Source organism: Heptranchias perlo, chromosome 18 (assembly GCF_035084215.1).
Source record: "Heptranchias perlo isolate sHepPer1 chromosome 18, sHepPer1.hap1, whole genome shotgun sequence".
In the NCBI taxonomy this organism is placed as follows: domain Eukaryota; kingdom Metazoa; phylum Chordata; class Chondrichthyes; order Hexanchiformes; family Hexanchidae; genus Heptranchias; species Heptranchias perlo.
The window spans coordinates 16,337,059-16,361,907 of NC_090342.1; the positions used below are offsets into that span (position 1 = coordinate 16,337,059).

The 24,849-nt window shown below is 41.4% G+C and overlaps 1 protein-coding gene across 1 annotated transcript in view; it reads left to right on the top strand.

The window, feature by feature from the left end:
* LOC137334626 (thyrotropin-releasing hormone-degrading ectoenzyme-like) overlaps positions 1 to 24,849 on the top strand; it is a 102,864-nt gene that overhangs the window by 39,939 nt on the left and 38,076 nt on the right. The window contains exons 5-7 of the mRNA XM_067999446.1: positions 22,232 to 22,386; positions 22,513 to 22,626; positions 23,548 to 23,685. Of these exons, the coding sequence (XP_067855547.1) occupies positions 22,232 to 22,386; positions 22,513 to 22,626; positions 23,548 to 23,685 (407 nt within the window). The remainder of the gene's footprint in view (positions 1 to 22,231; positions 22,387 to 22,512; positions 22,627 to 23,547; positions 23,686 to 24,849) is intronic.

Genomic DNA, 24,849 nt, shown 5'->3' on the forward strand with positions numbered 1-24,849 from the left:
TTAGTCCATCCAGTATCTTAACTATATCTTCCTTTACTGAGACTCGCAGCATCTTCTTCCTTGGTAAAGACAGATGCAAAGTACTCATTTAGTACCTCGGCCATCCCCTCTGCCTCCGTGAGTAGATCTCCTTTATGGTCCTTAATCAGCCCCACTCCTCTTACTACCCGTTTGCTGTTTACATGCCTGTTGAACACTTTTGGATTCCCTTTTATGCTGGCCACCAGTCTATTCTCATACTCTCTCTTTGCCCCTCTTATTTCCTTTTTCACTTCCCCTCTGAACTTTCTATATTCTGCCTGGTTCTCGTTTGTGTTATCAACCTGACATCTGTCATACGCCCCTTTTTTCTGTTCCATCTTACTCACTATCTCTTTTGTCATCCAGGGAGCTCTGGCTTTAGTTGCCCCACCTTCCTGCCTCATGGGAATGTGCCTCGACCGTACCCGAACCATCTCCTCTTTAAAGACTGTTCAATTACAGTTTTGCCTGCCAATCTTTGATTCCAATTTACCCGGGCCAGATCTGTTCTCATCCCATTGAAATTGGCTCTCCTCCAATTGAGTATTTTTACTTTCGAGTGGTCAGTGTCCTTTTTTCATAGATATTTTAAATCTTATGATACTATGATCACTGCTCCCTAAATGCTCCACTTGGCCCGCCTCATTCACTAGAACGAAGTCCAGCAATGCCTCCTTCCTCATTGGGCCAGAAAAGTACTGGCTAAGAAAGTTATCCTGAACACATTTCAAAAATTCCTCCCCTCTTTGCTCCTTATGTTGTTATTGTCATCCCAGTCTATATTAGGGTAGTTGAAGTCTCCAGTTATCACTACTCAATAGCTTTTGCACCTCTCTGTAATTTCCCTGCAAATTTGCTCCTCTATATCCTTCCCACTAGTTGGTAGCCTTTAGAATACACCCAGTAGTGTAATGGCACCTCTTTTATTTCTTAACTCTAACCAAATAGATTCTGTCCTTGACCTCTCCTCTCTTTCCAGCACTGCAATATTCTCCTTAATTAATACTGCCCCCTCCCTCCTTTCTTTTCTTCCCTATATTTCCTGAACACCTTGTATCTAGGAATATTTAATACCCAATCCTGCCCTTTTGTGAGCCAGGTCTCTGTTATTGCCACAACATTGTATTCTCATGTGGCTATTTGCGCCTGCAGCTCACCAACCTTGTTTACTGCACTTCATGCGTTTACTTACATGCAGTCTTAGACTTTCTTGTACCCTCAGTCTGATCCCATCTAATACTGTACTATTACTTGCTCTAGTGCTATCTTTCTCCTCTAATCCTTTGCGCCCCTTGTTTCTCCTTTCCATTGCTACGTCCTGATGTCCAGCCCCTGCCAAATTAGTTTTAACCCCCCCCCCACAGCACTAGCAAACCTCCCCGCGAGGACATTGGTCCCAGCTCCGTTGAGGTGCAACCTGTCTGGCCTGTACAGGTCCCACCTTCCCCAGAAATGGTTCCAATGCCCCAGAATCTAAAGCCCTCCCTCCTGCACCATCTCTCCAGCCATGCATTTATCTGCTATATCCTCTTATTTCTGTACTGGCGCGTGGCACTGGGAGTAATCTGGAGATTACTACCTTTGAGGTCCTGCTTCTTAATCTCTTTCCTAACTCCTTAAAATCTGCCTGCAGGACCTCATCCCTCTTTCTACCTATGCCGTTGATAGCGATATGGATCATGACCTCTGGCTGTTCACCCTCTTTCTCCACCCCACCACCCCCCCCCGCCCCACCAAAAGAATGTTCTGCAGCCGCTCAGTAACATCCTTGACCCTGGCACCAGCAAGGCAACATACCATCCTGGAATCACGCCTGCAGCCGTAGAGACACCTGTCTGCTCCCCTAAATATAGAATCCTCTATCACTATTGCTCTCCTGACCTTTCTCCTCCGCCCCCACCCCCCGCCCCCTGTACAGCTGAGCCATCCATGGTGCTGTGGACTTGGCTCTGACTGCACTCTGCAGAGGAACCCTCTCCCCCATCAGTATTCAGAACTGAATACTGGTTAGAGAGTGAGATGCACTCAGGTCACTTCCGCACTACCTGCCTGGTCCTCCTTGTCTGGGTGGCGGTCACCCAGACCCTCTTTGCCTGCACTCTCAAGCTGCGGGGTGACCACCTCCTGAAATGTGCTACCCACGTAGCTCTCAGCCTCGCGGATACACTGCAGTGAAGCCAGCTGCTGCTCAAGCTCCGAAATCCAGAGCTCGAGATCCTCCAGCTGATGACACTTCCTGCACCTGTGGCTGTCCAGGACACGGGAAGCATCCTGGAGTTCCCACAAGGCACAGGCCATGGATTCAGCGGATGTGAGCTGCCCTGCTAAGCCTCAATTTATTAGATTGTTTACTAAACTTAACAAAACTAAATTAAGCCTTAAAAAAAACACTCAACAGAAAAAGAAATGCTCACCAGCTACCAGCCAATCAGCTTCTTCCTCTGTTTATTTATAGTTTTATTAGTTTAGTTAATAAACTAATTTGTTATTAAATTTAATAAAACAGCAATTTTACGTTCCCAGCTTTTAATTTAATTTTACCCAATTCCCTAACTCAGAGGGAAAAAAGAAGCTGTAACACCTACCAGCCACTTGCTGTTTTTTTCTGTTTCTTGCAAAAACAGTAACCCTCCTCCATTTGTTCAGCTTGATTAATTTGGGACTGATTCACAGTCTAACATAACATAAATCCGAGGACATTGTGCAAGCCGTTTAATTATTAAAGGAGCATTGTCATCTGTTTGGGTGCTTTTTCTGCACGCGCAGTTCCTGGAACAGATAGGAACAATCTGTACCACAAATTCCATCATGTTGGCTGGGAAAGTGTGAACATTTGTGAAGCATTTCTTTGATTAAATGTATTTATTTTGGAAACTTTTGAAAACATTTTAATATTGTCTTGTGTAATAGTCGAAAGACAGAAGCAACTTCTGTTGTGCGGTAGGAAATGGAGCAGTAAAGTCAGTAGTTAATGCCATCAAAGTATTGACTGCTGCAAATGTTAAAAAAATCTATGCATCTTTGGCAACTTTTCGAATCAAGAGGACGTTGAGTGGAAAAGAACTATGGAAGCAGATTTTCAAGGTTCAGTATGTGTAACAAAATCCTAAACGTGTGAATAAATAATGTGGTTACAATTTTTCTATAAATAGGGAACAGTGAAAATCTTCCCCCTACATATAACAATTACAATACTAGATATTACTGCTGGACATTTTGGGAGCTCTGATCATTTTTGGTTCATATTTTGAACCATTTCCTCTCTCGATAAATCATCTTTCATGGATGACATTTGTTTCCTTTCCCTGCTGTTTCAATGTGGCATTGTTCACTGCAGAAGTTTATTAAACTTGTGTCATTCTGTCAGTGTAAAATTAGATTTTGGACATCATATGTTGGAGAAATTATATTTTGGACATCTGCCTGTTGGAGAAAGAAAATGATGAAACTTGTTGTCGAGGTGCAGGCACTATGGCACAATTCTTTTTGATGGATTGAAAATTGATGTATGATATTATTTCAGCTAAGAGTTGCTGTTGGTTAATTCATCCTTGTGATCAGAATGTCAGTTTCAGACATCTTAATTGGAATCAACTTGTTAATTTCCCCAGATGATTCCAGTTGTAAAACTGTTATACTTTGTATCATGTCATATTAGTAGCAACATCATTGACTGGAAGAAGTGCCAAAATATGAAAACTACAACTTCAGTAAATAATTATATTAAAATGAGCTATTTAGCACAAATATGTGGACATATTTGCTTACCCGTGTGGCCCCTCACTTTATTTATTTTCCGTTTGCCCATTCCTTGTTGGAGATGGTGGGCAGTCTAGCGACTCCCAGGTTTCTACCAATGTTGCTTTTGAATTTGCTGCCAAAAATATACAAGAGTAATACAGGGTCACTCCATTTCTCCCTCCCTGAGGGAAAATATCTGATCTCTGCTCAGTGCATCCTTCCTAATGCATGGTCAAGATCAGAAACTCACCAAGTGAGGAACTACATCACAGACCTTTGTGTCCTATCACTCCATGGTGCAGAATTCTGGTGCGCCATGCATAATGCCATTGTTCTACTGTATCACCATAATATCCTCACAAATTTGTTGGCCTACATTTTGAAACTAAATATATGATATAAGTAGCCTTTTGTGCTGAACTCAGCACATAGAACACAACTTTACCTTCTAAGTGGCTGGTGCCCAAACTATTGCCCATGGGCCACATGAGATCACAAGCCATGGCTGTTAGACTTACGAAGCCCTGGCAGCTCGGATTCTATTTGGGCTTATAATTCTGAATTTGCAGGTTGCTCCTGTTTGAATTTTGCAGGAAGGTGTTGGGAAGGTTTTGTTTCATCTCCCTTAATACATAAATCCTAAATCTGGACATCAAAATTTGTTAGCTTGAGATATATGCAATTATTGGGAACATTTAGTTAAGCTCTATATGTGGACAATGAGGCTCAGTGGTAGGCATCTAAGAGGTCAAGAAGACAAAACATTCCTGCTCTTGGTTTTCACCGCTGAGATCTGGGCTCCAATCCAGCCCAGATTGATGAGATGAATGTTTGCTTACTAATTGCTAAATGAAATGAATTTGGGTGCGAGTTTGCTTCCCACATTTTTATTCTGAATCAGACCAATCCCTTGACAAATCAAACTATGTAACATGAGAAGATTTGATTCAGATTAAATGGTTAGAAGATTTCAACTAATCATGTGAGGAATCACATCCTTGCCTTTATGTCTTACCATGGTGCACAATGCTGGTCCACCATGGATAGTGTCCTTATGCCACTAAGACACCGTGCGGCCACGCACCTTCGCAACCTTGTCTACAGTGAGAATTCTTTTAGCTGATATAGGATAGCATCAGTATTAGTAACAGAGATTTTCTTGCCCAGACTGCCCACCTTACTAACTAAAGTAGGGCAGCTAAGAGGAAAATGAAGATATAGGCAAAACAATTTATTTATAATATGGATATTTTTTGAATATGTTGGAGTAGGTAGTGAAATAGAGAAGTTAATTCAGGGTTTTTCCTGCTTTTGCTTGATGAGCTTTGGGATGTAGATGTTCTTAATATCTTCAATATAAGCATATTAGCTGCAAATTTTGTGGATCCATTTGAGGTGATGGAAGTGCAGTGGAGCAAGATTTCTGCCTACTGCTTTGACTCACGGCTGACCCCGTACTAAATCCTGAGGAGTGCAATTAGCTTAATAACAAGTTGGTACAAACATAAAGAAGTGAACTTGCAAAAAAAAAAGTTCCAAAATGAACCATTTTAAACAATTCTGTACTCACCGTGAAATTCATACCCACTTCACAATCTGGCCATTGGGTTCCAACAAATTTCTCAAAGCTTTTTGAAATTTCTAATGTCTAAAATAAGTGTTTAAACAAAATTGTTTTTAAAAATTAAAAATGACATATTTCACAATACATGATTAAATTCACCCACTAAATTGTCTTTTGTATCTTTTGATGCCTTTATTAAAGATTTTGCTTTGAGGCCTTAGCCTCTCCCAAGAACTTGGGCTTGGACTTAATGGGATAGATTTTTGTCTTCGCTACTGGGCAGTATTCTAGTGGGGTGGGTGTATGGCCTTTATAGAACCTGCTGTATTTTCTTTTCGTTGAAATGAATGTTGCGGGGGATCTTAGAATCCTGAATTGTCGACTTTCTGACCTTTTTTTCTCTACAGATGCTGCCTCATCTGCTGAGTATTTCCAACTTTTTTGTATTTTCAGCTTTCCAGCATCTGCAGTATTTTACTTCTTGGGGTAGCAACAAGAGTGAGGGGCTGATAGGATAAGGCGATAGTGGAGAGGTGAAGGGGTAGGGGACACAATGGGAGCGAGGGGTGAGATTGGGAGAGGGAAGTGGTGAGAAGGGAGCTGCCACATTTTGCACACAACCCTACTCCAAATGCAGCTTGCAGCACTGGTGGCTCCTTTCCCTGTCTCACCATGCCATATCACCCCAAAAGAAATGATAAAAATAGAAAAAGACAGACAGAGAAGATGTAAAGTGTTGTTTTTCAGATTGGAAGGAAGTCTACAGTGATGTTCCCCAGGGGTCAGTATTAGGACCACTGCTCGTTTTGATATATCATTAATGATCTGGACTTGGGTGTAGAGGGTATAAGTTCAAAGTTGGCAGATGACACGAAACTTGGAAATGTAGTAAACAATGTGGAGAATAGTAACAGACTTCAGGAGGACATAGACAGACTGGTGAAATGGGCAGACACATCGTAGGTGAAATTTAACGCAGAGAAATGTGATGTGATTCCTTTTGGTAGGAAGAATGAGGAGAGGCAATATAAACTAAATGGTACAATTTTAAAGGGGGTGCAGGAACAGAGAGACCTGGGGATGCACATACACAAATCTTTGAAGGTAGCAGGACAAGTTGAGAAGACTGTTTTAAAGAAAAAAGCATATGGGATCCTGGGCTTTATTAAAAGCAAGGAAGTTATGCTAAACTTTTTTAAAACACTGCTTTGGTCCCAGCTGGAGTATTGTGTTCAATTCTGGGCACTACACTTTAGGAAGGTTGTCAACGCCTTAGAGAGGGTGCAGAAGAGATTTACTAGAATGGTACCAGGGATGAGGGACTTCAGTTATGTTGGGAGACTGGAGAAGCTGGGGTTGTTCTCCTTAGAACAGAGAAGGTTCAGTGGAGATTCGATAGAGGTGTTCAAAATCATGAACGGTTTCGTCAGAGTAAACAAGGGGAAACTGTTTCCAGTGGCAGAAGGGTTGGTAACAGAGGACACAGATTTAAGGTGATCGGCAAAAGAAAAGGCGACATGAGGAAACATTTTTTTACGCAGCGATTTGTAATGATCTAGAATGCACTGCCTGAAAGGGTGGTGGAAGCAGATTCAATAGTAACTTTCAGAAGGGAATTGGATAAATACTTGAAGGAAAAACATTTACAGGGTTATGGGAAAGAGCTGGGGAATGGGACTAATTGGATAGCTCTTTCAAAGAGCCAGCACAGGCATGATGGGCTGAATGGCCTCCTCCTGTGCTGTACCTACTATGATACTATGAAGAAGCGCAAGAGAAGAGAAAGATAGATACTAGACAGAAAAGGTGAGACAAACAGCAACATAAAACCATCAGACAATTGAGAAAGTGATCATATTCTCTGACTTACCATGTGCAACATCATGGGAGATCGGTAAATCATTATGATAATTTACTCTGGAATACACGTTCATAATTCTATACATTAAATCAACTTTGCTTAGAAACAGCTCTTTTGTTTCTGATAGCATCGTGACCCATTTTGTACATTTTGAGTATTCCTTTGATCGCTAATCTGCATTGCCTTGGTAACTGGAATGGTTCATATCATACTGCACTAGTTTTTATTTTATTCTCTGCATTATGATTTGGATGCCCCACAGAGCACAGCTTTGATTATCATTCTCATGATGTAGATTAATGGGACTCACTCGTGCCTCAAGCACTTGTGAGTTATACAAATCTGCAGCATAATCTGTGTGCACCATGGGATATTTTATGCTGGCTTGTTTACATATTTAATACCATTCTGGCTGTAGGTGAAATTACCCTCTAGGGTAAAATGTACTTTAAAAGCAATCAATAAACTTGAGAGCCCAGATTTATTGCACAGTTTGTCTCTCAGTTACATTTCTAATAATTCTTTAATATTTAAAAAAAAGTTCTACACATCTGGAGCTATCGGAAACTCAAATATAATTATTGACTATATTAAGGTGTAGATTAAATTAAACTACCCACTTTTTATTCTCATGCAAACATTTTTGCTCACAATGACCTGGGGAAAATATACCCACATGTACATGAATGGATAGTAAATTACATTATTATTGACATACCACAGTATGCTAATTTACTAGACCACATTTAATACATTAATGAATATCTTTAGTCACATTAAAGGTTATATTTGCAGTCAACTTGCTTCAGTTTTGGCTTAATTTTTTCTCACTTTGGGAAAGGTAACAATTAAAGGGATATTATCATCTCAATGTTGAGTTCTTGGGTAAGGTCAATGTGCTCAGGACAACCAGGAACAACTTGCTATAAAAACTGAGCTGATTTTACAACAGGCACTATATTTAGTGCTGCCTAACCTGCAGTATTATTTCTAATACTTTCATCTTTAGTTTTTTTCAGAAATTAAAGGGGTAGCAGCGGATAGGATTGGTGATAAAACAACGTGATCATATCATGCCTTATCTTTGTGCAGTCCTCAGTTTATAACTGTGATAAAGTGCCTTGGTTGACACTTTTACCCTTTTATGGCGATTGTAGGGAACATTACCAATTATTCACTGTGTCCAGTGTCCATGTAGTTCACTAAAACATTACTTATTCATATTCATAAAATAATTGTTTCTAACAGTGTCAAGTTGCTCTTGCTGCTACTCCACTAATTTTAAGGTCGTGAAATGTGTTGACTTATGACCTTTTTATTTTTAAGTATAAACTGTCCCGCTCAAGGATGCTGTGGAAATTTGGGTGATGCCGTTCAAGCTTACAATTAGTACATCCTCAGTAAAATTTATATTGATGTTCATCAGAGTCAGAGTATCAATCTTGTGGGAGTTAATTTTACTTATCACTGGTTGTAAAATGCTACTGTGCTGTACCTTTGTTAGAAATGCCAGAAGTGCATTTTGACCTTATGAAATCAAATAATGCTGTGACTCCTGAGCAGAATAATAAAGAACAATACTCCAGCTCTTGCATCTGTGAAATTATGCTGTTAGTTTATGCTTAACTAACTATATTTTACTGACTATTTTACAAGACGTACTGAAGTGAAGGATCTCTATTTTGCTATATTAAAGTATGCAGCAATGGTTGATTTTGCATTAAGCCTGTAGCAAATGACCTGATTTCATATCCTGAAGCGCATTTTCACCAGCAAGGCACCTAAGGTCATATCCAGATCTAATATTTACTAATTGAGACTTTCCATCTGACTTGTCCTCCACTGAACCCTATGTTTGCTCTATATTCACTCATCTGTAAAGTCGTGGTACCATTCCCCTTCTCTGCTTCATACCTCCCATTGTCCATCTTTCCCTCTGTGCCTCTGCTCCATTCGCCAGCCTGTCCGATTGCTCCTGTACCCTATTCCTCCAACAAGAGAAAACAAGGGAATAATATTGGGCATGGCTACCCCAGCCTCCACAGACAGGGTGAAAAGGCTCTATTAACTACATGGGTATCATACTGAGAGCCTCTGATTTCATAACTTCAGAGGGCTAAGTGGATAGGGGTCTAACTGCGGCTAAATTAGAGAAAACAATTGAAAGTCGAGCTTAGTGCTTATAATGTATTTTGTCCTGGAACGCCTTGCACAATGGCCAAGAACACTCTTCCATCTTTGCCAAGTCGGATAATCAAAATGACTGGAGAGGCTGTTCATTTGATTGTTTTTAAACCACTCTCAGTTGCCATATCACTGTGCCAACTTTTCTAATAGGAGTCATTTCTAGGGGCGGAAATTGCTTTAGGCCCGCTTTCGGGCCTGAAATGGACACCATGCATGGAGTGCCGGCCCAACCAGGATGCCTGAGGCTGGCCCAAAATTATTAAGCTTATTTGGGAGGTGCCTGTCTCGCCTCCACAGGTGGCTCGTCCATTTTTTAAGTATGAATGTCAGACTGCTTTCCTCGCTGGCAGAAGCCCGAAGGTCAGCCCCGGGGTCAGGGAAGAGAACGGGAGGGTGCCGATCACGGGTCAGCAGTGGCCCCTGGGGAGTGCTGTGGAGCCGGATGGAGCATGCCTGTTCCTCCTGGCTCCACATCAAACTTAATTTAAAAAAAACTCACCCCATTTGGTGGCAGCCACTTGCCAGGCCACATGCACGTCTGGAAAACCTGAGTGGAACAGGTCTGACGTTAACTCCACTCAGGGCAGGTCAATTTCCCTGGAGGGTCATTAGCATATGTGAGGGGCCTGGAGTCTGTTTAAGGCGGCCGCCCCAGATGCCTGAAAAATGGCCTTACCCAATACCGGGTAGGACGACTTTTAGGCATCTTTAGGTCGCAGGATGTTGGCCCCGAAATTGGCTCTCATTGCGACTATTTTACACCTGTAAAACAGACACAACGGTGTCCAATTTCTAACCCCCCCAGACTTCCTTAAGACGATAAAGGACCAATCTTTGTCGTCTTGTCCTCCTCAAGATGTTACCACACTATATTCATAGAGTGCAGTTGAATGTTTTGCAGCCTCTTCCAGCACACTCAGCACCGGCCATGCTCTTATGCTTAGCTGATTCTTGCTGTGGGATGAAAAGAGCTGTTAGTTTTTCCTATAGTGCGGTGGAATGCTTTGTTTCAAGCATCTTCCTTTGCGGCCTGACCAAGAATTGATTAAAAACTTCTGACACATGTGACCAGTCAATCGAACTGTCAGCCTGTGGCAAAAACGCAAAGCGAGAACCAGCTCGATCGGAAGCAACTGTGCAAATCAGCTGGGATACTGGGACACGCTGTCCTCCATTTAGAAAAGTAGAATTCTCTTCTGAAGCACTGTCCTGCCAAACCGGCAGAATTCTGAATTTGAAGGGAACATTGGCTTTCTCTCACTGAAGACCATTAGGTTCACAAGTAGTGTGTGTTTGTTCTTACTTTAGTGCCTTGTGTATGTGAACCTGTAGTGCAAGATTGCCCCATATTTCATGCTAATTGGCATTCATTTGTCAGTCTTGCTCCCAGGAGCTGGACAATAAAAAGCATTATGAATGAAATGGCATCCTGCCGCACAGTACAGCGGGTTGTTTTGGAGCTGAGGTGCATTTGCGAGATGATGTCACTTGCTGTAAAGTAGAACAATATTACCATCTCTAGATCTGCCACCCTTAATAAGCACACATATATTAACACTACTCCGCTGAAGCATAATACCATGCATTCCAGCTGTCCCTAGAAAATACTCAGTTCTTCCTTACAATAAAACAAACAAGCAGTTCTTTGGCATGTCAGTGACAACAGTGCTTGAAAATGGTTAATTCTTTGTCATTTTCTTTATTTTTCTCTTCTTCTTGTTCCCTTTTTCCTTTTTGTTATTCAACGTAACATTATGATGTGATAAGGGTTTTGCGATTTTTCTGGTGAAGATATTAGCTGACTCTGATGAATTTGTTTTATGGAAGTAAACAAACTTAAAAAGCTATACAAAAAGGCAATGATATTCTACTTGCTTTTGTTTTGAACATCTATGACCAATATGCTTGAAAAAAACTGAAAACAAATGTTAAATATTGTGAAATTATAACAGTAATTGATTTTTTGATAAACTCTGTAGGTATTCTAAGAAGATGCTGGGACATTATTTAAAATAATTTATGACTACTAGTCCTGCAGCTTAGAGAGATGTCCATCTGGACAAACATACTTAGTGCTCAGCATGTTATAACCACCCACTGAATAACCTGGAGACTATTTAAACTCCAGCATAATCAGAAATCAGCACAACTTACATACTCCAAATTCATATTCTTTCTAGGCCAATATTTCAGTCTGTTAATTCCTTTATATTACAAAGTTAACTGACTGGCCCACAGGGGATCTGGGTATTTATTTTGATCACAAAATAAATTTGAAAGATCACAGGGCTGATGTTCACTGTGCCAGACTGGTGCAGCTTACCTCTGGTAAGGGAATAATGCAGCCACATTTCCATCACCCTGGCCATTTGCAGGGTGTGCCCGCTGGTCAGGTGTTACACTGGGAACAGGAGTGAAAACAGGAGAGCAGCTGCAGGCTTGACTATTCTGTGTGGGGGAGGGTGGTAGGGTGAGGGGTGGAAAGAAACAACTGCTTACCCGCAGCCATCTTCTGCATTCAGGGTGCTCCTAGGAACTCTCGCGGAGGAACTCTTTCTTTTACCTGCTCCCTCAGTTCATGATGTCACTTTTCTCTCTCTCCCCTGCCCTCCTCAGTCCAAGCTGGCATTCCTGTCCTCCTACTCCCCCATGTTGACATTTTCTCTGAGTACTGTTTATAGCTTCTATCTCCTGCTGTTGTGTTCCAGGAACACTGCTGCACACTGTGGGTGGAAATTCCTGATCTTGTGAGAATTCCCACATGCAGCGATAGTGTTCAGTCCCCTGGTAAAGCAGGAGGAGGTAAGAGCCAGGAGCAGCACAGAGGGTGAGGACCAGGAATGGCACAGGGTAAGAGGCAGCTGAAGCAGTATTGATCTTGGTCCACGGACACTGTGCTTAAAACACTGACTGTCTGAGTGAGCAGTGAACTGTTGATGTGCACGGCCTGAGTGGTGCAAGTCAGGAGTCTGAACCTGCGATTTTTCAGATAGTGAACTCCAAATGTCAACTGAGGCCATCAGGAGAAGCAGCGAAATGTGTGTGCTCAGGCCCAGTAAAGCAGACAGTAGAGCTGAGTCATGTGCTGTTGACTGAGAGCGGTTGGTGGGGCCTTGGTAGCAGGCCTTTACCTGCAGTGATGATTAGAGCTGGATGCATGGTTACATAGAGTCTACAGCACAGAAACTGGCCATTCGGCCCAACTGGTGTATGCTGACAATAATGCTCCACACGAACCTCCTCCCACCCCTCTTCAATCTGATGAAGTATTGGCTTTTACACTAAATAATACTAATCCTTAAAGTTCCAGTCATAACTTCTCCTGAATACTGAACGGGTTTTCTACTTATTCAGCAGGTTAAGCATTACAATATAGGAAGGGCTTCTATAGAACTGGCCAGAGCTCTCGACATTGGTGCCATACTTTCAAAACTATTTCATTGTAATAAATGAATGTTTGAAAGAAATGCGCAGTGAAAATATTTGTAAAATGCTGCCAGCACGGACAGCCATTAATATGTTAGGCACCAAAATAAAACAGTCTGCAAGTAACCTCCTGTCCCAACTGCGGTACTTGGAACCATTCATTCTGCAAGTACCTCACGGAAGGCCTATTTATTTCCAAACATATTCTTGATATTTTCCATGTTGCCTCTGATCAGCATAAAATTCCTAGGTGCACCATTAATTTGTTAGTCAAACCCCAAACAGCGACTGCATGAATGTGTATAGAGTTACAAATCAATTCATTCTGCACATTCAGCAGTGAGCAGCATTTATTTTAATTGAAAAATGCTGTCTCAGGGACGCAGAAAGCGTGTGTTGTTCCAATTAGGTAAGAAGAATGGTTCATGGAGTGGCATTTCAGTGGAAAGTATGAATAGTTGTCACTTAATAAGCATCATCGATACAAACACCAGCAAAGGTCAGGCATTATAGCGTCAGTTTTATCACTGTAATTTGTTTTTCAACCGTGGGCTGAACATTTTAAGAATTTGTGTTAATGTTAGTTACAGTGGTAGAATGGTTTGACATTTTTGTATTAGAGTGAAAACAACTGATTCATAGCATAGTAGGTACAGCACAAGAGGAGGCCATTCGGCCCATCGTGCCTGGGCCAGCTCTTCGAAAGAGCTACCCATTTAGTCTCACTCCCCTGCTCTTTCCTCATAGCCCCGTAATTTTTTTTTCCCTTCAAGTGTTTGTCCAGTTCCCTTTTGAAAGTTACTATTGAATCTACTTCCACCACCCTTTCAGGCAGTGCATTCCAGATCATTACAATGCGCTGCATAAAAAAATGTTTCCCCTTGTCGCCTCTGGCCCTTTTGCCGATCACCGTAAATCTGTGTCCATTGGTTACCGACTCTTCTGCCACTGGACAGTTTCTCCTTATTTACTCTATCAAAACGCCTCATAATTTTGAACACCTTTATCAAATCTTCCCTTAACCTTCTCTGTTCTAAGGAGAACAACCCCAGCTTCTCCAGTCTCTCTACATAACTAAAGTCCCTTATCGGTGGTACCGTTCTAGTAAATCTCGTCGGCACCCTCTCTAAGGCCTTAACATCCTTCCTAAAGTGTGGTGCCCAGAATTGAATACAATACTCCAGCTGAGGCCTAACCAGTGTTTTATAAAGGTTTAGCATAACTTCCTTGCTTTTGTACTCTATGCCTCTATTAATAAAGCCCAGGGTCCCATGTGCTTTTTTAACAGCCTTCTCAATTTGTCCTGTCACCTTCAAAGATTTGTGTATGTGCATCACAAAGCCTCTATTCCTGCACCCCCTTTAAAATTGTACCATTTAGTTTATATCCTCATTCTTCCTACCAAAATGCATTACTTCACTCTTTTCAGCGTTGAATTTCATCTGCCATGTGTCCTATTTCACCAGTCCATCTATGTCCTCCTGTAGTCTGTTACTATCCTCTACATTGTTTACTACACTTCCGAGTTTCGTATAATCTGCAAACTTTGAAATTATACCCTGTATACCCAAATCCAGATCATTAATATATATCAGAAAGAACAGTGGTCCTAGTACTGACCCCTGGGGATCACCACTGTATACTCACCTCCAGTCTAAAAAACAATCGTTGACCACTACTTTCTCTTTCTGTCCCTTAGCCAATTTTGTATCCACGCTGCCACTGTCCCTTTAATCCCATGGGCTTTAATTTTGCTAACAAGTCTATTATGTGGTACTTTATCAAATGCCTTTTGAAATCCATATACACATTAACTGCACCACCCTCATCAACCTTCTTCGTTACTTTATCAAAGAACTCAATCAAGTTAGTCAAACACGATTTGCCTTTAACAAATCCATGCTGATGTTCATTTATTTTTCTGAATAGTGCAATCTTCATTAGAATGTGATAATTTAATGTCTTTTTGTGCTTTAGATTGGAATATCACTTGTTGGGGGGGGGGGTGGGGTGGGGGAAGCGGAGGGGAAGTGGTAGGTAATCAGAAGCGAAAGTATTGTTTCCATATAGTTGAAGGGAAAATCCTTGTGCAATGCCTCCTGAACTTAGAAAGTAAAGTCAGCGTGTTGTGATACTGAGGCTTGCAGACCAGGAACTAGGTTTAATTCTTGTTCTGTGCTGAGCTAATTGATGGAAGTGGGGGGGGGGGGCGCGCCACTATTGTTGGCCTCAGTGCCCCCAGCCCGTGTTCTGATCACTGTCAACTTCCCTGCTGGAAAATGAGCATGTGGGCATGAAGTACAAAATTGTAGAAGAGGATTGTCCCGTCCCTCCCCATGATTGAATAGGCTGTCCACACTCACTGTCCACACTCACAGTCCAGGTCGCATATTAAGAACGATTACTTGTGAGGTACTGGAAAGTTACTGTCTTCTGTGGAACAGTACTGTAGCATGAGTCACTTGATTTTGGGGGAGTGTTGGAGAAAAGAGGAAAGCTTTACTCTCCAAACCGTTAGAACATGGAATTGGATCTATACTTGAAAAAGAAAAGATTTGCAGGGCTATGGGGAAAGAGCAGGGGGAGTGGGAGTAATTGGATAGCTCTTTCAAAGAGCCGTCACAGGCACAATGGGCCTAACGGCCTTCTCCTGCGTTGGAAGATTCCATGGTATTCCTGTCTTCTAAAGGATGGAAATAGCATCTGAGCTGCTCATTTTTCATATTTCAAAATGTTGAAATTTCTATGAAATCAGCAAGGAAGTGGCTATGAACGTAATAGATGCTTATCTCCTTACGTTGATTCAAACAGCAATGCAGGCAACTTATCCGTGTATACAGTAGTACATGGAATACATTGTGTCGTCTGATCGACTTTGTAACTGTGATGTGTTGAATGTAATTGGCAAGACTGGAGCAGCAAATTTAGAATCAGCTTCAGTGCTCACTGTTAATATCAGGCTTTGTAGGATGGAAACCCTGATATTAACAGTGAACACTATGCAAATTACAGTTCAGCGGTACCTCTACTGACACACAATGGACCTATAGCACTAAGCTGTCTAATGTTTCAGTAACATTAAATTATATATTTTTTAGCACATGTTGCCGTTCCAGTTTGCTAAATAAAAGATAAAAATATTGGTGATGGGGGCGGAGGGGAAGGAGAATAGATGTTGAACTTGACTTTGCTGTAAACATCCATTCCTGGTGCTTTGGAAGGAGGAACTAACTTTGCTAAATTTAACAAAGTCAGAAAAGCCATTAATCCAATATCTGAATACTTGAAATTGTGAAAGTAAACACTGTGCCACTGCGAAATAATAAAATTCATTTAAAAAAAAGTAGCAAATGCAATGAGGACTTGTGTTGCTCAGACAGTGAGATGCTATAGTCCATCCAAAGAGCCAGTGGCTGGGATGCATGAATGCTGTTACATTTGCTTTTCATAAGATACCTTTAGGCTGTTTGCTACGATGACAGTTTTTTGAGACTTTGCCATGCCCAAACTTCACAGGCAAATGTTAATACTTAAATACATTGGAGTTGCACAGCGTGTACTTAAAGATGTTTTTGACCAAGTTGAATCTTACTGATAAATAATGACCTTTCAGTTTATTTTCCAGTTGACATGGCAACCACTGCTGAATTCATCGATTCATCTATACTTAGCTGCCTATTTATTGAAGGCTGTCTTACAGCACTATGGATTTACTACATAAACTGCTGCAGCCAGAAGACCAAATCCACAAACCAATTTGTGTCAAATGTGACATGTATATCACTGTAGGAGTTTTTGAATTCACTATTGGGGTAATTTTGCAAGCTTGTGCTCCTGGTGTGGAGCCTTGCTAGACAGGAGTGCAGACTGCATAATCAACCCCATAGTGTTATAGACTTATCTCTGATCTAGGATTCCAGTCCATTGAAGCTCTATGCCACAAGTGCAGCCTTGCAAAATATCACCTTCCAATTAAGCGATGTATAAAGATAGTGGGTGGAACTTTCAACTTCAGTGGGGGACGGGGGTGGTGGTGGAAATCAGGAGAGATGTATAACCGGTGCCGATCTGATATCACCAGTTTTACACCCCCACCCAAGTTGAAAGTTCCAGCGATCACCGTACTGTCTGGAAAGCAGCATGTCTGCCTGGTTGTTTTTGATCCAGTATAAGTGCTTGGATACACAATGGCCCTGAAAACATGCCACAAAATATTGGCATACAAACGCTTAACACATTCATCTGAAATCCCTCTCTGATCTATTTCAGCAGGGGCAATAGTCTTTTTAAAAGGATTGATTTAATGTCTCTACAAAAATAATGGAGCGAGAAGTTTCAGAGGAATTTGAAAAAAGCTCATACATTATATCCCACAATATTTCAGGGACAGTTTATTTCTTTAAACCTTAATTCTAATTTTGTTCCCCACCCACTTTAGTGCCAGTCTAATGTTCTGTCATCATTACAGGTGAATGATGAAAGCACCAGCCCTATTTCCTGTCATTATCACTCATTTATACCAGTATAAAACTGGCTGGGGACCACCCTGAACCCTTTGTGATCAAGTTGACTTTACTTTAAACAGCAACAGTCATCATGAAGTGCCAGCAAAATCAATTCTCCCTTTCTTCAACGACGACTTAATACTGTGACTGCCCTTTTGTGCTAAGTAACTTATTTACTCTGGTTCCTAGTCTACTGCTGCTATGAGGTGCTCCCTGAGCGAGATGAAGATGAGCTGTGGGTGACTGGGATTGTACCCCTGGAGTATCAAAGCCTGAGGTTTCTCTTGTCTCAGGGATAAAGCTGATGCAAATGAGACCAGACCCATGTCTGAAGTTCCCTCGTGTATAGGCATTGGAGAGGGCCTTAAGGCAGTAGGCTCAACAACACTCTCCAGAGAAATAGTGACACCTGTGCCCACTTCTTGCAGCTCACTGGTGCTGGAGACAGGCTCAGATGAGCTACTGCTCAGTATCACTGTGGACTGAATAATCCCATCCAGATCTTGGAAGCCCTGTGAATGTATGGCATTCAGGCATCTATTCAAACATTGGTAGCTGCCACGCTGAATGCCACTAATGTCCTTCAAACTGTTCCTGGTGTCTTGATACCGCAGAAAGCTCTCGAGCTGTCAGTCTCCAGGGTATCCTATAGGTCTTGGGGAAACTTCCTGCAATGTGTTGCAGATGTGGGTAGTGGACACCTCCCATTTGTCCATCATCTCAATCATATGTGTGGAAACCCTCTCTATTGCCTGAACATGACATTGATACTCCCTAATCATAGCCCTTTTGAAGTCAAGGCCCCTGAGTTCTGGTTCCCTAGGCTTTTCAGCTGAGGGCAGTCATTTTTCCACCCACTGTGGGGAAACATTACTTTTCCTCTTTTCCACTCCCAGCTACTCATGTTCACCAGTGCCCAGTGCCTCACCTGATGAAAACCCTTCTGACTCTCCAGCTACTTCTTCCTGAGTTGGCGCCTCTGCTGGTGCTTGCACAAGTAAGATGCCGTGATGAAGTTGGTGAGGAAGAGGATGTGTATCTGGCAGCAGAGTCCCTAGTGGTAGTACCTGGGTGGTCATCATTGTGGTTGGCCCTTTCCTCAAGGACCCTCTGTGATCTGAAACACAAGAACTTGTTTAGCTGCACTATCAATGACATTGCCCCTTGACAAAATAGCAGCTGAGTGTAAGGGCTTGGCAATGCTTTGAGAAAACACAAAACTAGGATGAGCATTTCCAAGCTCTTACCTATCTTCTCTGCTACCTTGCTTCCAACTTCACCCTCTCCCACAGGTTTTCCTGTCTGCTTTTCCTTTGGAAGGGGAGACAATATTAAAAGGCATGGGAGTGTCACGGCATCATTCTCAATATGAGTGCACGTATCCCATGATGATAAGATGGGGATGTGCAATTTCACTCTAAATGGTGTCTTGAACACGAGCAATAGCCCTTCAGCAAGAACTTTGAGTTGCCGGAGTAGGTTTGAGTAAATTAGGTGCTCAAGTGTTTAGAGGTTGTCTTTTGCAGAAATGACTTCCCCTGATATCCAGATGCTAAGAGAGAAAGAGTATGATAGGTAAGGAGCTGGGTGAAGGCTCTGAGTGGTAGAGGATGTGTACTGGCAATAGTATAGTAGTATAGTAGTTATTGTACTGGACGAGTAATCCAGAGAACGTGAGTTCAAATCCACCATGGCAGTTTGAGAATTTGAATTCAGTTTTAAAAATCTGGAAATAAAAAGCATGCCCAAATTTCTCGGCTAAGGTTCCCCGCTGGGAGCATGATTTCATAGAATTACCCTGTTATATTCAATACAGTCTTACGTTAAAGTATTATGTTGGCAAAGTTTGTCACAGAATGCTTCTGATTTACATGATACCATTTTCTGATGAAGTTCAACTGAGTACATCTGTAAACAGTCCCACGTTAGAATAGAAAAATAAAAGAGCATTCCCATGTGAAGGGAAAGACGGAAAGCATTCAGCTCAGTCATGATGTTCCTGTTAAACAATATGGTTGAGCCTCAATCCTTGTACATAAACAGCTCTTAAAGCTAGACTCCTAAATCATTAACCTACCCCAAGCAGCTGAGTTGAGGGCTTATTCATCCACTTAATAGAGCAATTGTGAGGGGAAATATCAGAAACAGGCTGCCCCACATCAAATATTACCATCATTGAAAATGAAGGAGATATTTATTTTGAAATAAAAATAGGGTCAAGAAAAGCCCACCCATTCAGCACTTCTCACTTCCTTATTGCTTACATCCATGAGCAGATGCTTAACATAAAGTGGAAATCTGGAACTCTCTCTCCCGAAAAGCTGTTGAGGCTAGCTCAATTGAAAATTTCAAAACTGAGATTGGTAGATTTTTGTTAGACAAGGTTGTTAAAAGTTACGGAACCAAGGCGGGTAGATTGAGTTAAGATACAGATCAGCCATGATCGAATTGAAAGGGAGAACAGGCTCGTTCCTATGCTCCTGAACACTGAGTGAAATAGCTGAATGTATTATTTTTAAATTTCTACTTTCTAATGTTCTATATTTAAAAATAAAGAAACAGATGTTTTGAACTTTTTAATCACAAAATAGCATCTTAAATGCACGTAAGTTCTTCAAGGAATTTATGAGAAAGTGTAGCACGGATTTGGTAAGTCTGTAGATAAGTAAAAGCTTTTCTTTCCTAATATTTTTCATATAGTATTTTGTGACACCTTAACAACAGTCACGTAAATCCAATTGCATTTTTAATTTATCTTTGACATCAGCACTGAGGCATACCGAGACTTTATTGGAGTATGTGGGTGGATTAGCAAATTGTCTACCTTCTGCCTTAGCAATTAGAACTCGTGCTGAAACAAAGTGCATCCAGGAGGCCCCCCCCCCCCCCCACATTGTATGGGCTTAAAATTCCTCTTTTTATGAAAAACGGGAGAATGCCTTTTCTAGCTCCATAATTGGTGACCTGTTAATGAAATTGCAGGAGTACATGGCTGTGGTGTTTATAACTTATAGGGTTTCATACTTGTGAAAAAGTTCCATCAATGAATTGCCCATGTACAATATCATACGTTCCTCATACAGAATTTGCTGTGTGTAAATGCCTGATAATTTTTCTAGGCAACATTTCACTTTGGTGATGTGAAGTAGAAAGTTTACTGATCCATCCATAGTGCCTGGAAACAATGCAGGTGCTACCACTAAACGCTCGTGTATATACCTGGTGAGACCGCACCTGGAATACTGCATACAGTTTTGGTCTCCATACTTAAGAAAAGACATACTTGCTCTCGAGGCAGTACAAAGAAGGTTCACTCGGTTAATCCCGGGGATGAGCGGGTGGACATATGAGGAGAGGTTGAGTAGATTGGGACTCTACTCATTGGAGTTCAGAAGAATGAGAGGCGATCTTATTGAAACATATAAGATTGTGAAGGGGCTTGATCGGGTGGATGCGGTAAGGATGTTCCCAAGGATGGGTGAAACTAGAACTAGGGGGCATAATCTTAGAATAAGGGGCTGCTCTTTCAAAACTGAGATGAGGCAAAACTTCTTCACTCAGAGGGTAGTGGGTCTGTGGAATTTGCTGCCCCACGAAGCTGTGGAAGCTACATCATTAAATAAATTTAAAACAGAAATCGACAGTTTTCTAGAAGTAAAGGCAATTAGGGGTTACGGGGAGCGGGCAGGAAATTGGACATGAATTTAGATTTGAGATTAGGATCAGATCAGCCATGATCTTATTGAATGGCGTAGCAGGCTCGAGGGGCCGATTGGCCTACTCCTGCTCCTATTTCTTATGTTCTTACATACATGTACATATATGGGGACTTTACTTCCAGCAGCTGATTTTATAGTAAACTTAATCTTGCTGCAGTGTGTTGGAGTACCAACACTAAAATGGGTTTTATTCCCACAATTTTTCACAAGCTGAGTTCCTTATCTCAGTCATGCTGCTGCGAGATATAGCAAACCGGAAGCACTTTCCCATTGGGGGGAAAAGACAAAGATCACAAAGATAAGTACAGATGAGGCAAGCTATTTGGCCCATGTAGCTGGCCTTCCCATAGAAACCTACGATACCCCTACCCTTGCTTTCTTACCCCCTCATCTGCTTTTTGAGTAACTCCAGACTTTTTTTCTGCCCCCACTCTTATAACCAAAAGTCTGTTCTAGGCATTGATCACTCTTTATATGAAGAAATGCTTCCTGACCCCTTGCCCTTGCTTGGTACCCAGTTCATACCTATGTCCATTTGTCGAAGTCATAGTTAATAGGTCTCAGGCAATAGCGCTCAGGATTAACATGCTGTATTTTAATTAGTATCTCATATATCTCCATAAGGTCCCTTCACATTCAACTACTTTCAAGGCTAAAGAGTCGATGGGGATCATTTTAACCGAGTTTGCCGGGCCAGAAATCCACGGGATCGGGTGGAATGCCAATTTTATACCCAGCCCAATATTACTTCCATTGACGTCAGTAGAGAGTAAAATTGGACGGGGTGTAAAACCAGCTTTGCACTTGATTCCATCAGTTTCCTGACGGGCGGGTTAGGTTAAAATTGCCCCCGACGTCTTTCTCACTTAAAAATCAGAACAAAGCAATCCTCTGATAGCTCTCGCTCACCTCCCAGTAAACGGTTTCACAGTAGATGTGGAAGAGGTTTGGGAGCAGGTTTGCTACCCTGTTAGATAGAGATGACATGTGGCGCAGGTAAACTTAAGAAAGGCAAAGGGAAAGAAAATAACTAGTCACGCTAACTGCTGGGAGAGGTGGTGGCATAAAATCAATGCATTTGATGTATGTTAATATAGTACATACTAATGTACTGGAACAGCTACTAGAAAACAGACATAAATATTTCTTGACAAAACGTGGTACAACTGTGCAAAAACCCCAAATTGCTTGTATTCTTTTGTGACAGATCTGTTAGCGGTGCCTAAATACCCATATGCCGCTATGGAAAATTGGGGACTGAGTGTGTTTGTAGAGCAGTGGATTTTGCTGGATCCTGGAATCTCGTCCATTCCCTATTTACTTGATGTCACCATGGTTGTCGTACATGAAATCTGCCATCAGGTATAAAAACTGAATCGGATAACCATTTTGTAATCACAATTTTAAGCTCTGTTTCCAACCTTATGGAGTTTTTTGGGCATTCTGTTGCTCTGTTTTTATGTCTAAATTGCTTTTATCTATTCTCAGTGGTTCGGTGACCTTGTGACTCCTATTTGGTGGGAGGATGTGTGGTTAAAGGAGGGATTTGCTCACTATTTTGAATATGTTGGTACTGATTACCTTTATCCAGACTTTAATATGGTAAGTTAATCGCCCGTGTTTTTGCCGATGATCCACAGTTCATTACGCAGCTCACTAACCAGCTATATTTCTGACAGAATCAGAGGCACTCTATTTATAACAATGCTGCAAGGTATAATCTAGAGTGCACGCAAGTGCACTGTTAGTGCCTGTTCTACTATAATTACTTGAACCATTAAGTGTGAAATTTGTTAGGAAGACATCCCATTAATGTGCTTTTTTTGTAAAAACAAATGATGTTCAAAGGATGCATGATTAAGTTTTTGATTCCCAAAGCAATATTTCAGTACTAGTCTTTACCGTAAGAACTGTACTTTTAGCTTGCAGTTAGAAGTTTAAAAAAATGTGTTGCCTTTTCATGTTTTGTATACATATTTAATAAAATATATTTATAAACTTTGGGGTAGATTTGCAACTTGCTGTCCTGGCGTTGCAGATCACCTGCAAATTATAGAAACTGCCTAGTTTTCATTTCTATTGATTTCATTGTACTTCCACCCAAGAACTGCAGGCAAAATACAGTGTTGGTTTGCTGTAGCTTACGCTGTTTATCTTGAACTAAATCCATACACTTTTTTAACGTTTCTGCAATAAGATTTGGAATCCTCCCCTCAGTGCTAAAATCCAGAGTGTGTTTCCTGCTCATTAAAAGCATCTTTCATTTTGCTTTTGTAACCTATGAAATGTAAAGCAGGTTAATGTGTAAATTGCGTTAGCGAAGATTTTTGCTTGATGATGACGTTTGAGTCAAAATAACAAATTTGTGATTCACTGAGATTTTGTTACTTGCTTTTTAACTTCATTTTTTTCCCCAGCTATTTAATTTAGAGAAGGACCTTAATGTGTTTTAAATGCTGATAAGGCTTGTTCGATTGACTGAATCCATGGAGATGTGATCTGGCATTTGTGTGAATATTTCAGGAGAAACAGCGATTCCTGACAGATGACCTTCATGAAGTGATGCTACTTGATGGCCTGGCGAGCTCTCACCCAATATCCCAGGAGGTCCTGCAAGCAGCAGACATTGACAGAGTTTTTGATTGGATTGCATACAAGAAGGTGCTGTGGCTGGCAGCTGTTTGAACGGCAAAAGAATATTTAAGCACTTTTCACTGGAGATTAATATGTCATATGGAGCCGAAATTGACTTTTCTAGATGTTGAAACATAGCTTTACACTCATGTAGACTTCTGAGTTTCTGTGCACTGTTGAAGTTGATGTTTACCAACAAACATTGGTGAAGGAAAGAGTTGGTTTCAGTTGAAACAAGACATGGGGCCAGAACTTGCTGAAAAAGATAATGGCCGTTATTAACGTGCAAATTGGCCAGCAAGTTCAGGGGATTAAGAAATACGTCGTGAGTAGCAAAACTCCAGAACTTGCTGGTTGATTTACGCCGCTCTGCTGTTAGCTTCACACAAACAGCATCTCGTCCTTAGCCTCCCCGTTATTTTTAAGAACTTGCTGGATTTGCACATTAATTGCCCATTAAACTTGCCACAGAAAGTTAAGTCCAGTAATTAATAGTGTTCGTACATTTTTAATGATGTGATAATTGATAATGACTGCCAGTCAACCTCTGACCCAGAAAGTGAACAATTTAAACTGTGGCGTCTCATTCCTTCAGGTAGTGAGTTGTTGGAGATTTTTTTAAAAAGTATTTTTTCTCTCTGTTAATCCAATCTTTCTGACCCTCCTTATTTCTCATTCTGTACCTGGTACATCCTCCTTCACCCTCCTTCTCAGTCGTTCCTCTGTTTATTTCACAATCCTTAAATCTCATTGGTTAAGGAGATAGATGGTTGGTCCCAACACTCACTAAGGTCTAGGTGCCTCGTTGCCCTTGCCCGACATTCTCAGCTTGCACTTACAGCAAGTTTGGGCACACAAAATTTTGAGCTGAAGCATACGCCACGAGGTGCCCTGCTTCAGCAAGTTCCGGCCCAAAGAAGCAGAAATAGTGGGGTAGAAATTCATGTGCATTTTGTCCGTTCTCTGGGTCGAAAATGGGCACCACGTAGTTGAATTTTGCAGCGTGATGTCCTATGCTGGAACGGTGCCGGAAGTGCTTCCGAAGCCATATTGGTTTAGGCACTGGTTTAAAAAACCCTAACGACCGCCTGAACTGAATGCAGGATCATTAATATATGTTAATAAAGGTCCTGTGCACGAACCAGGACCCTTTTGAGAAATTGGTGTCCGTGCGCGCCTAAGACGTCACTT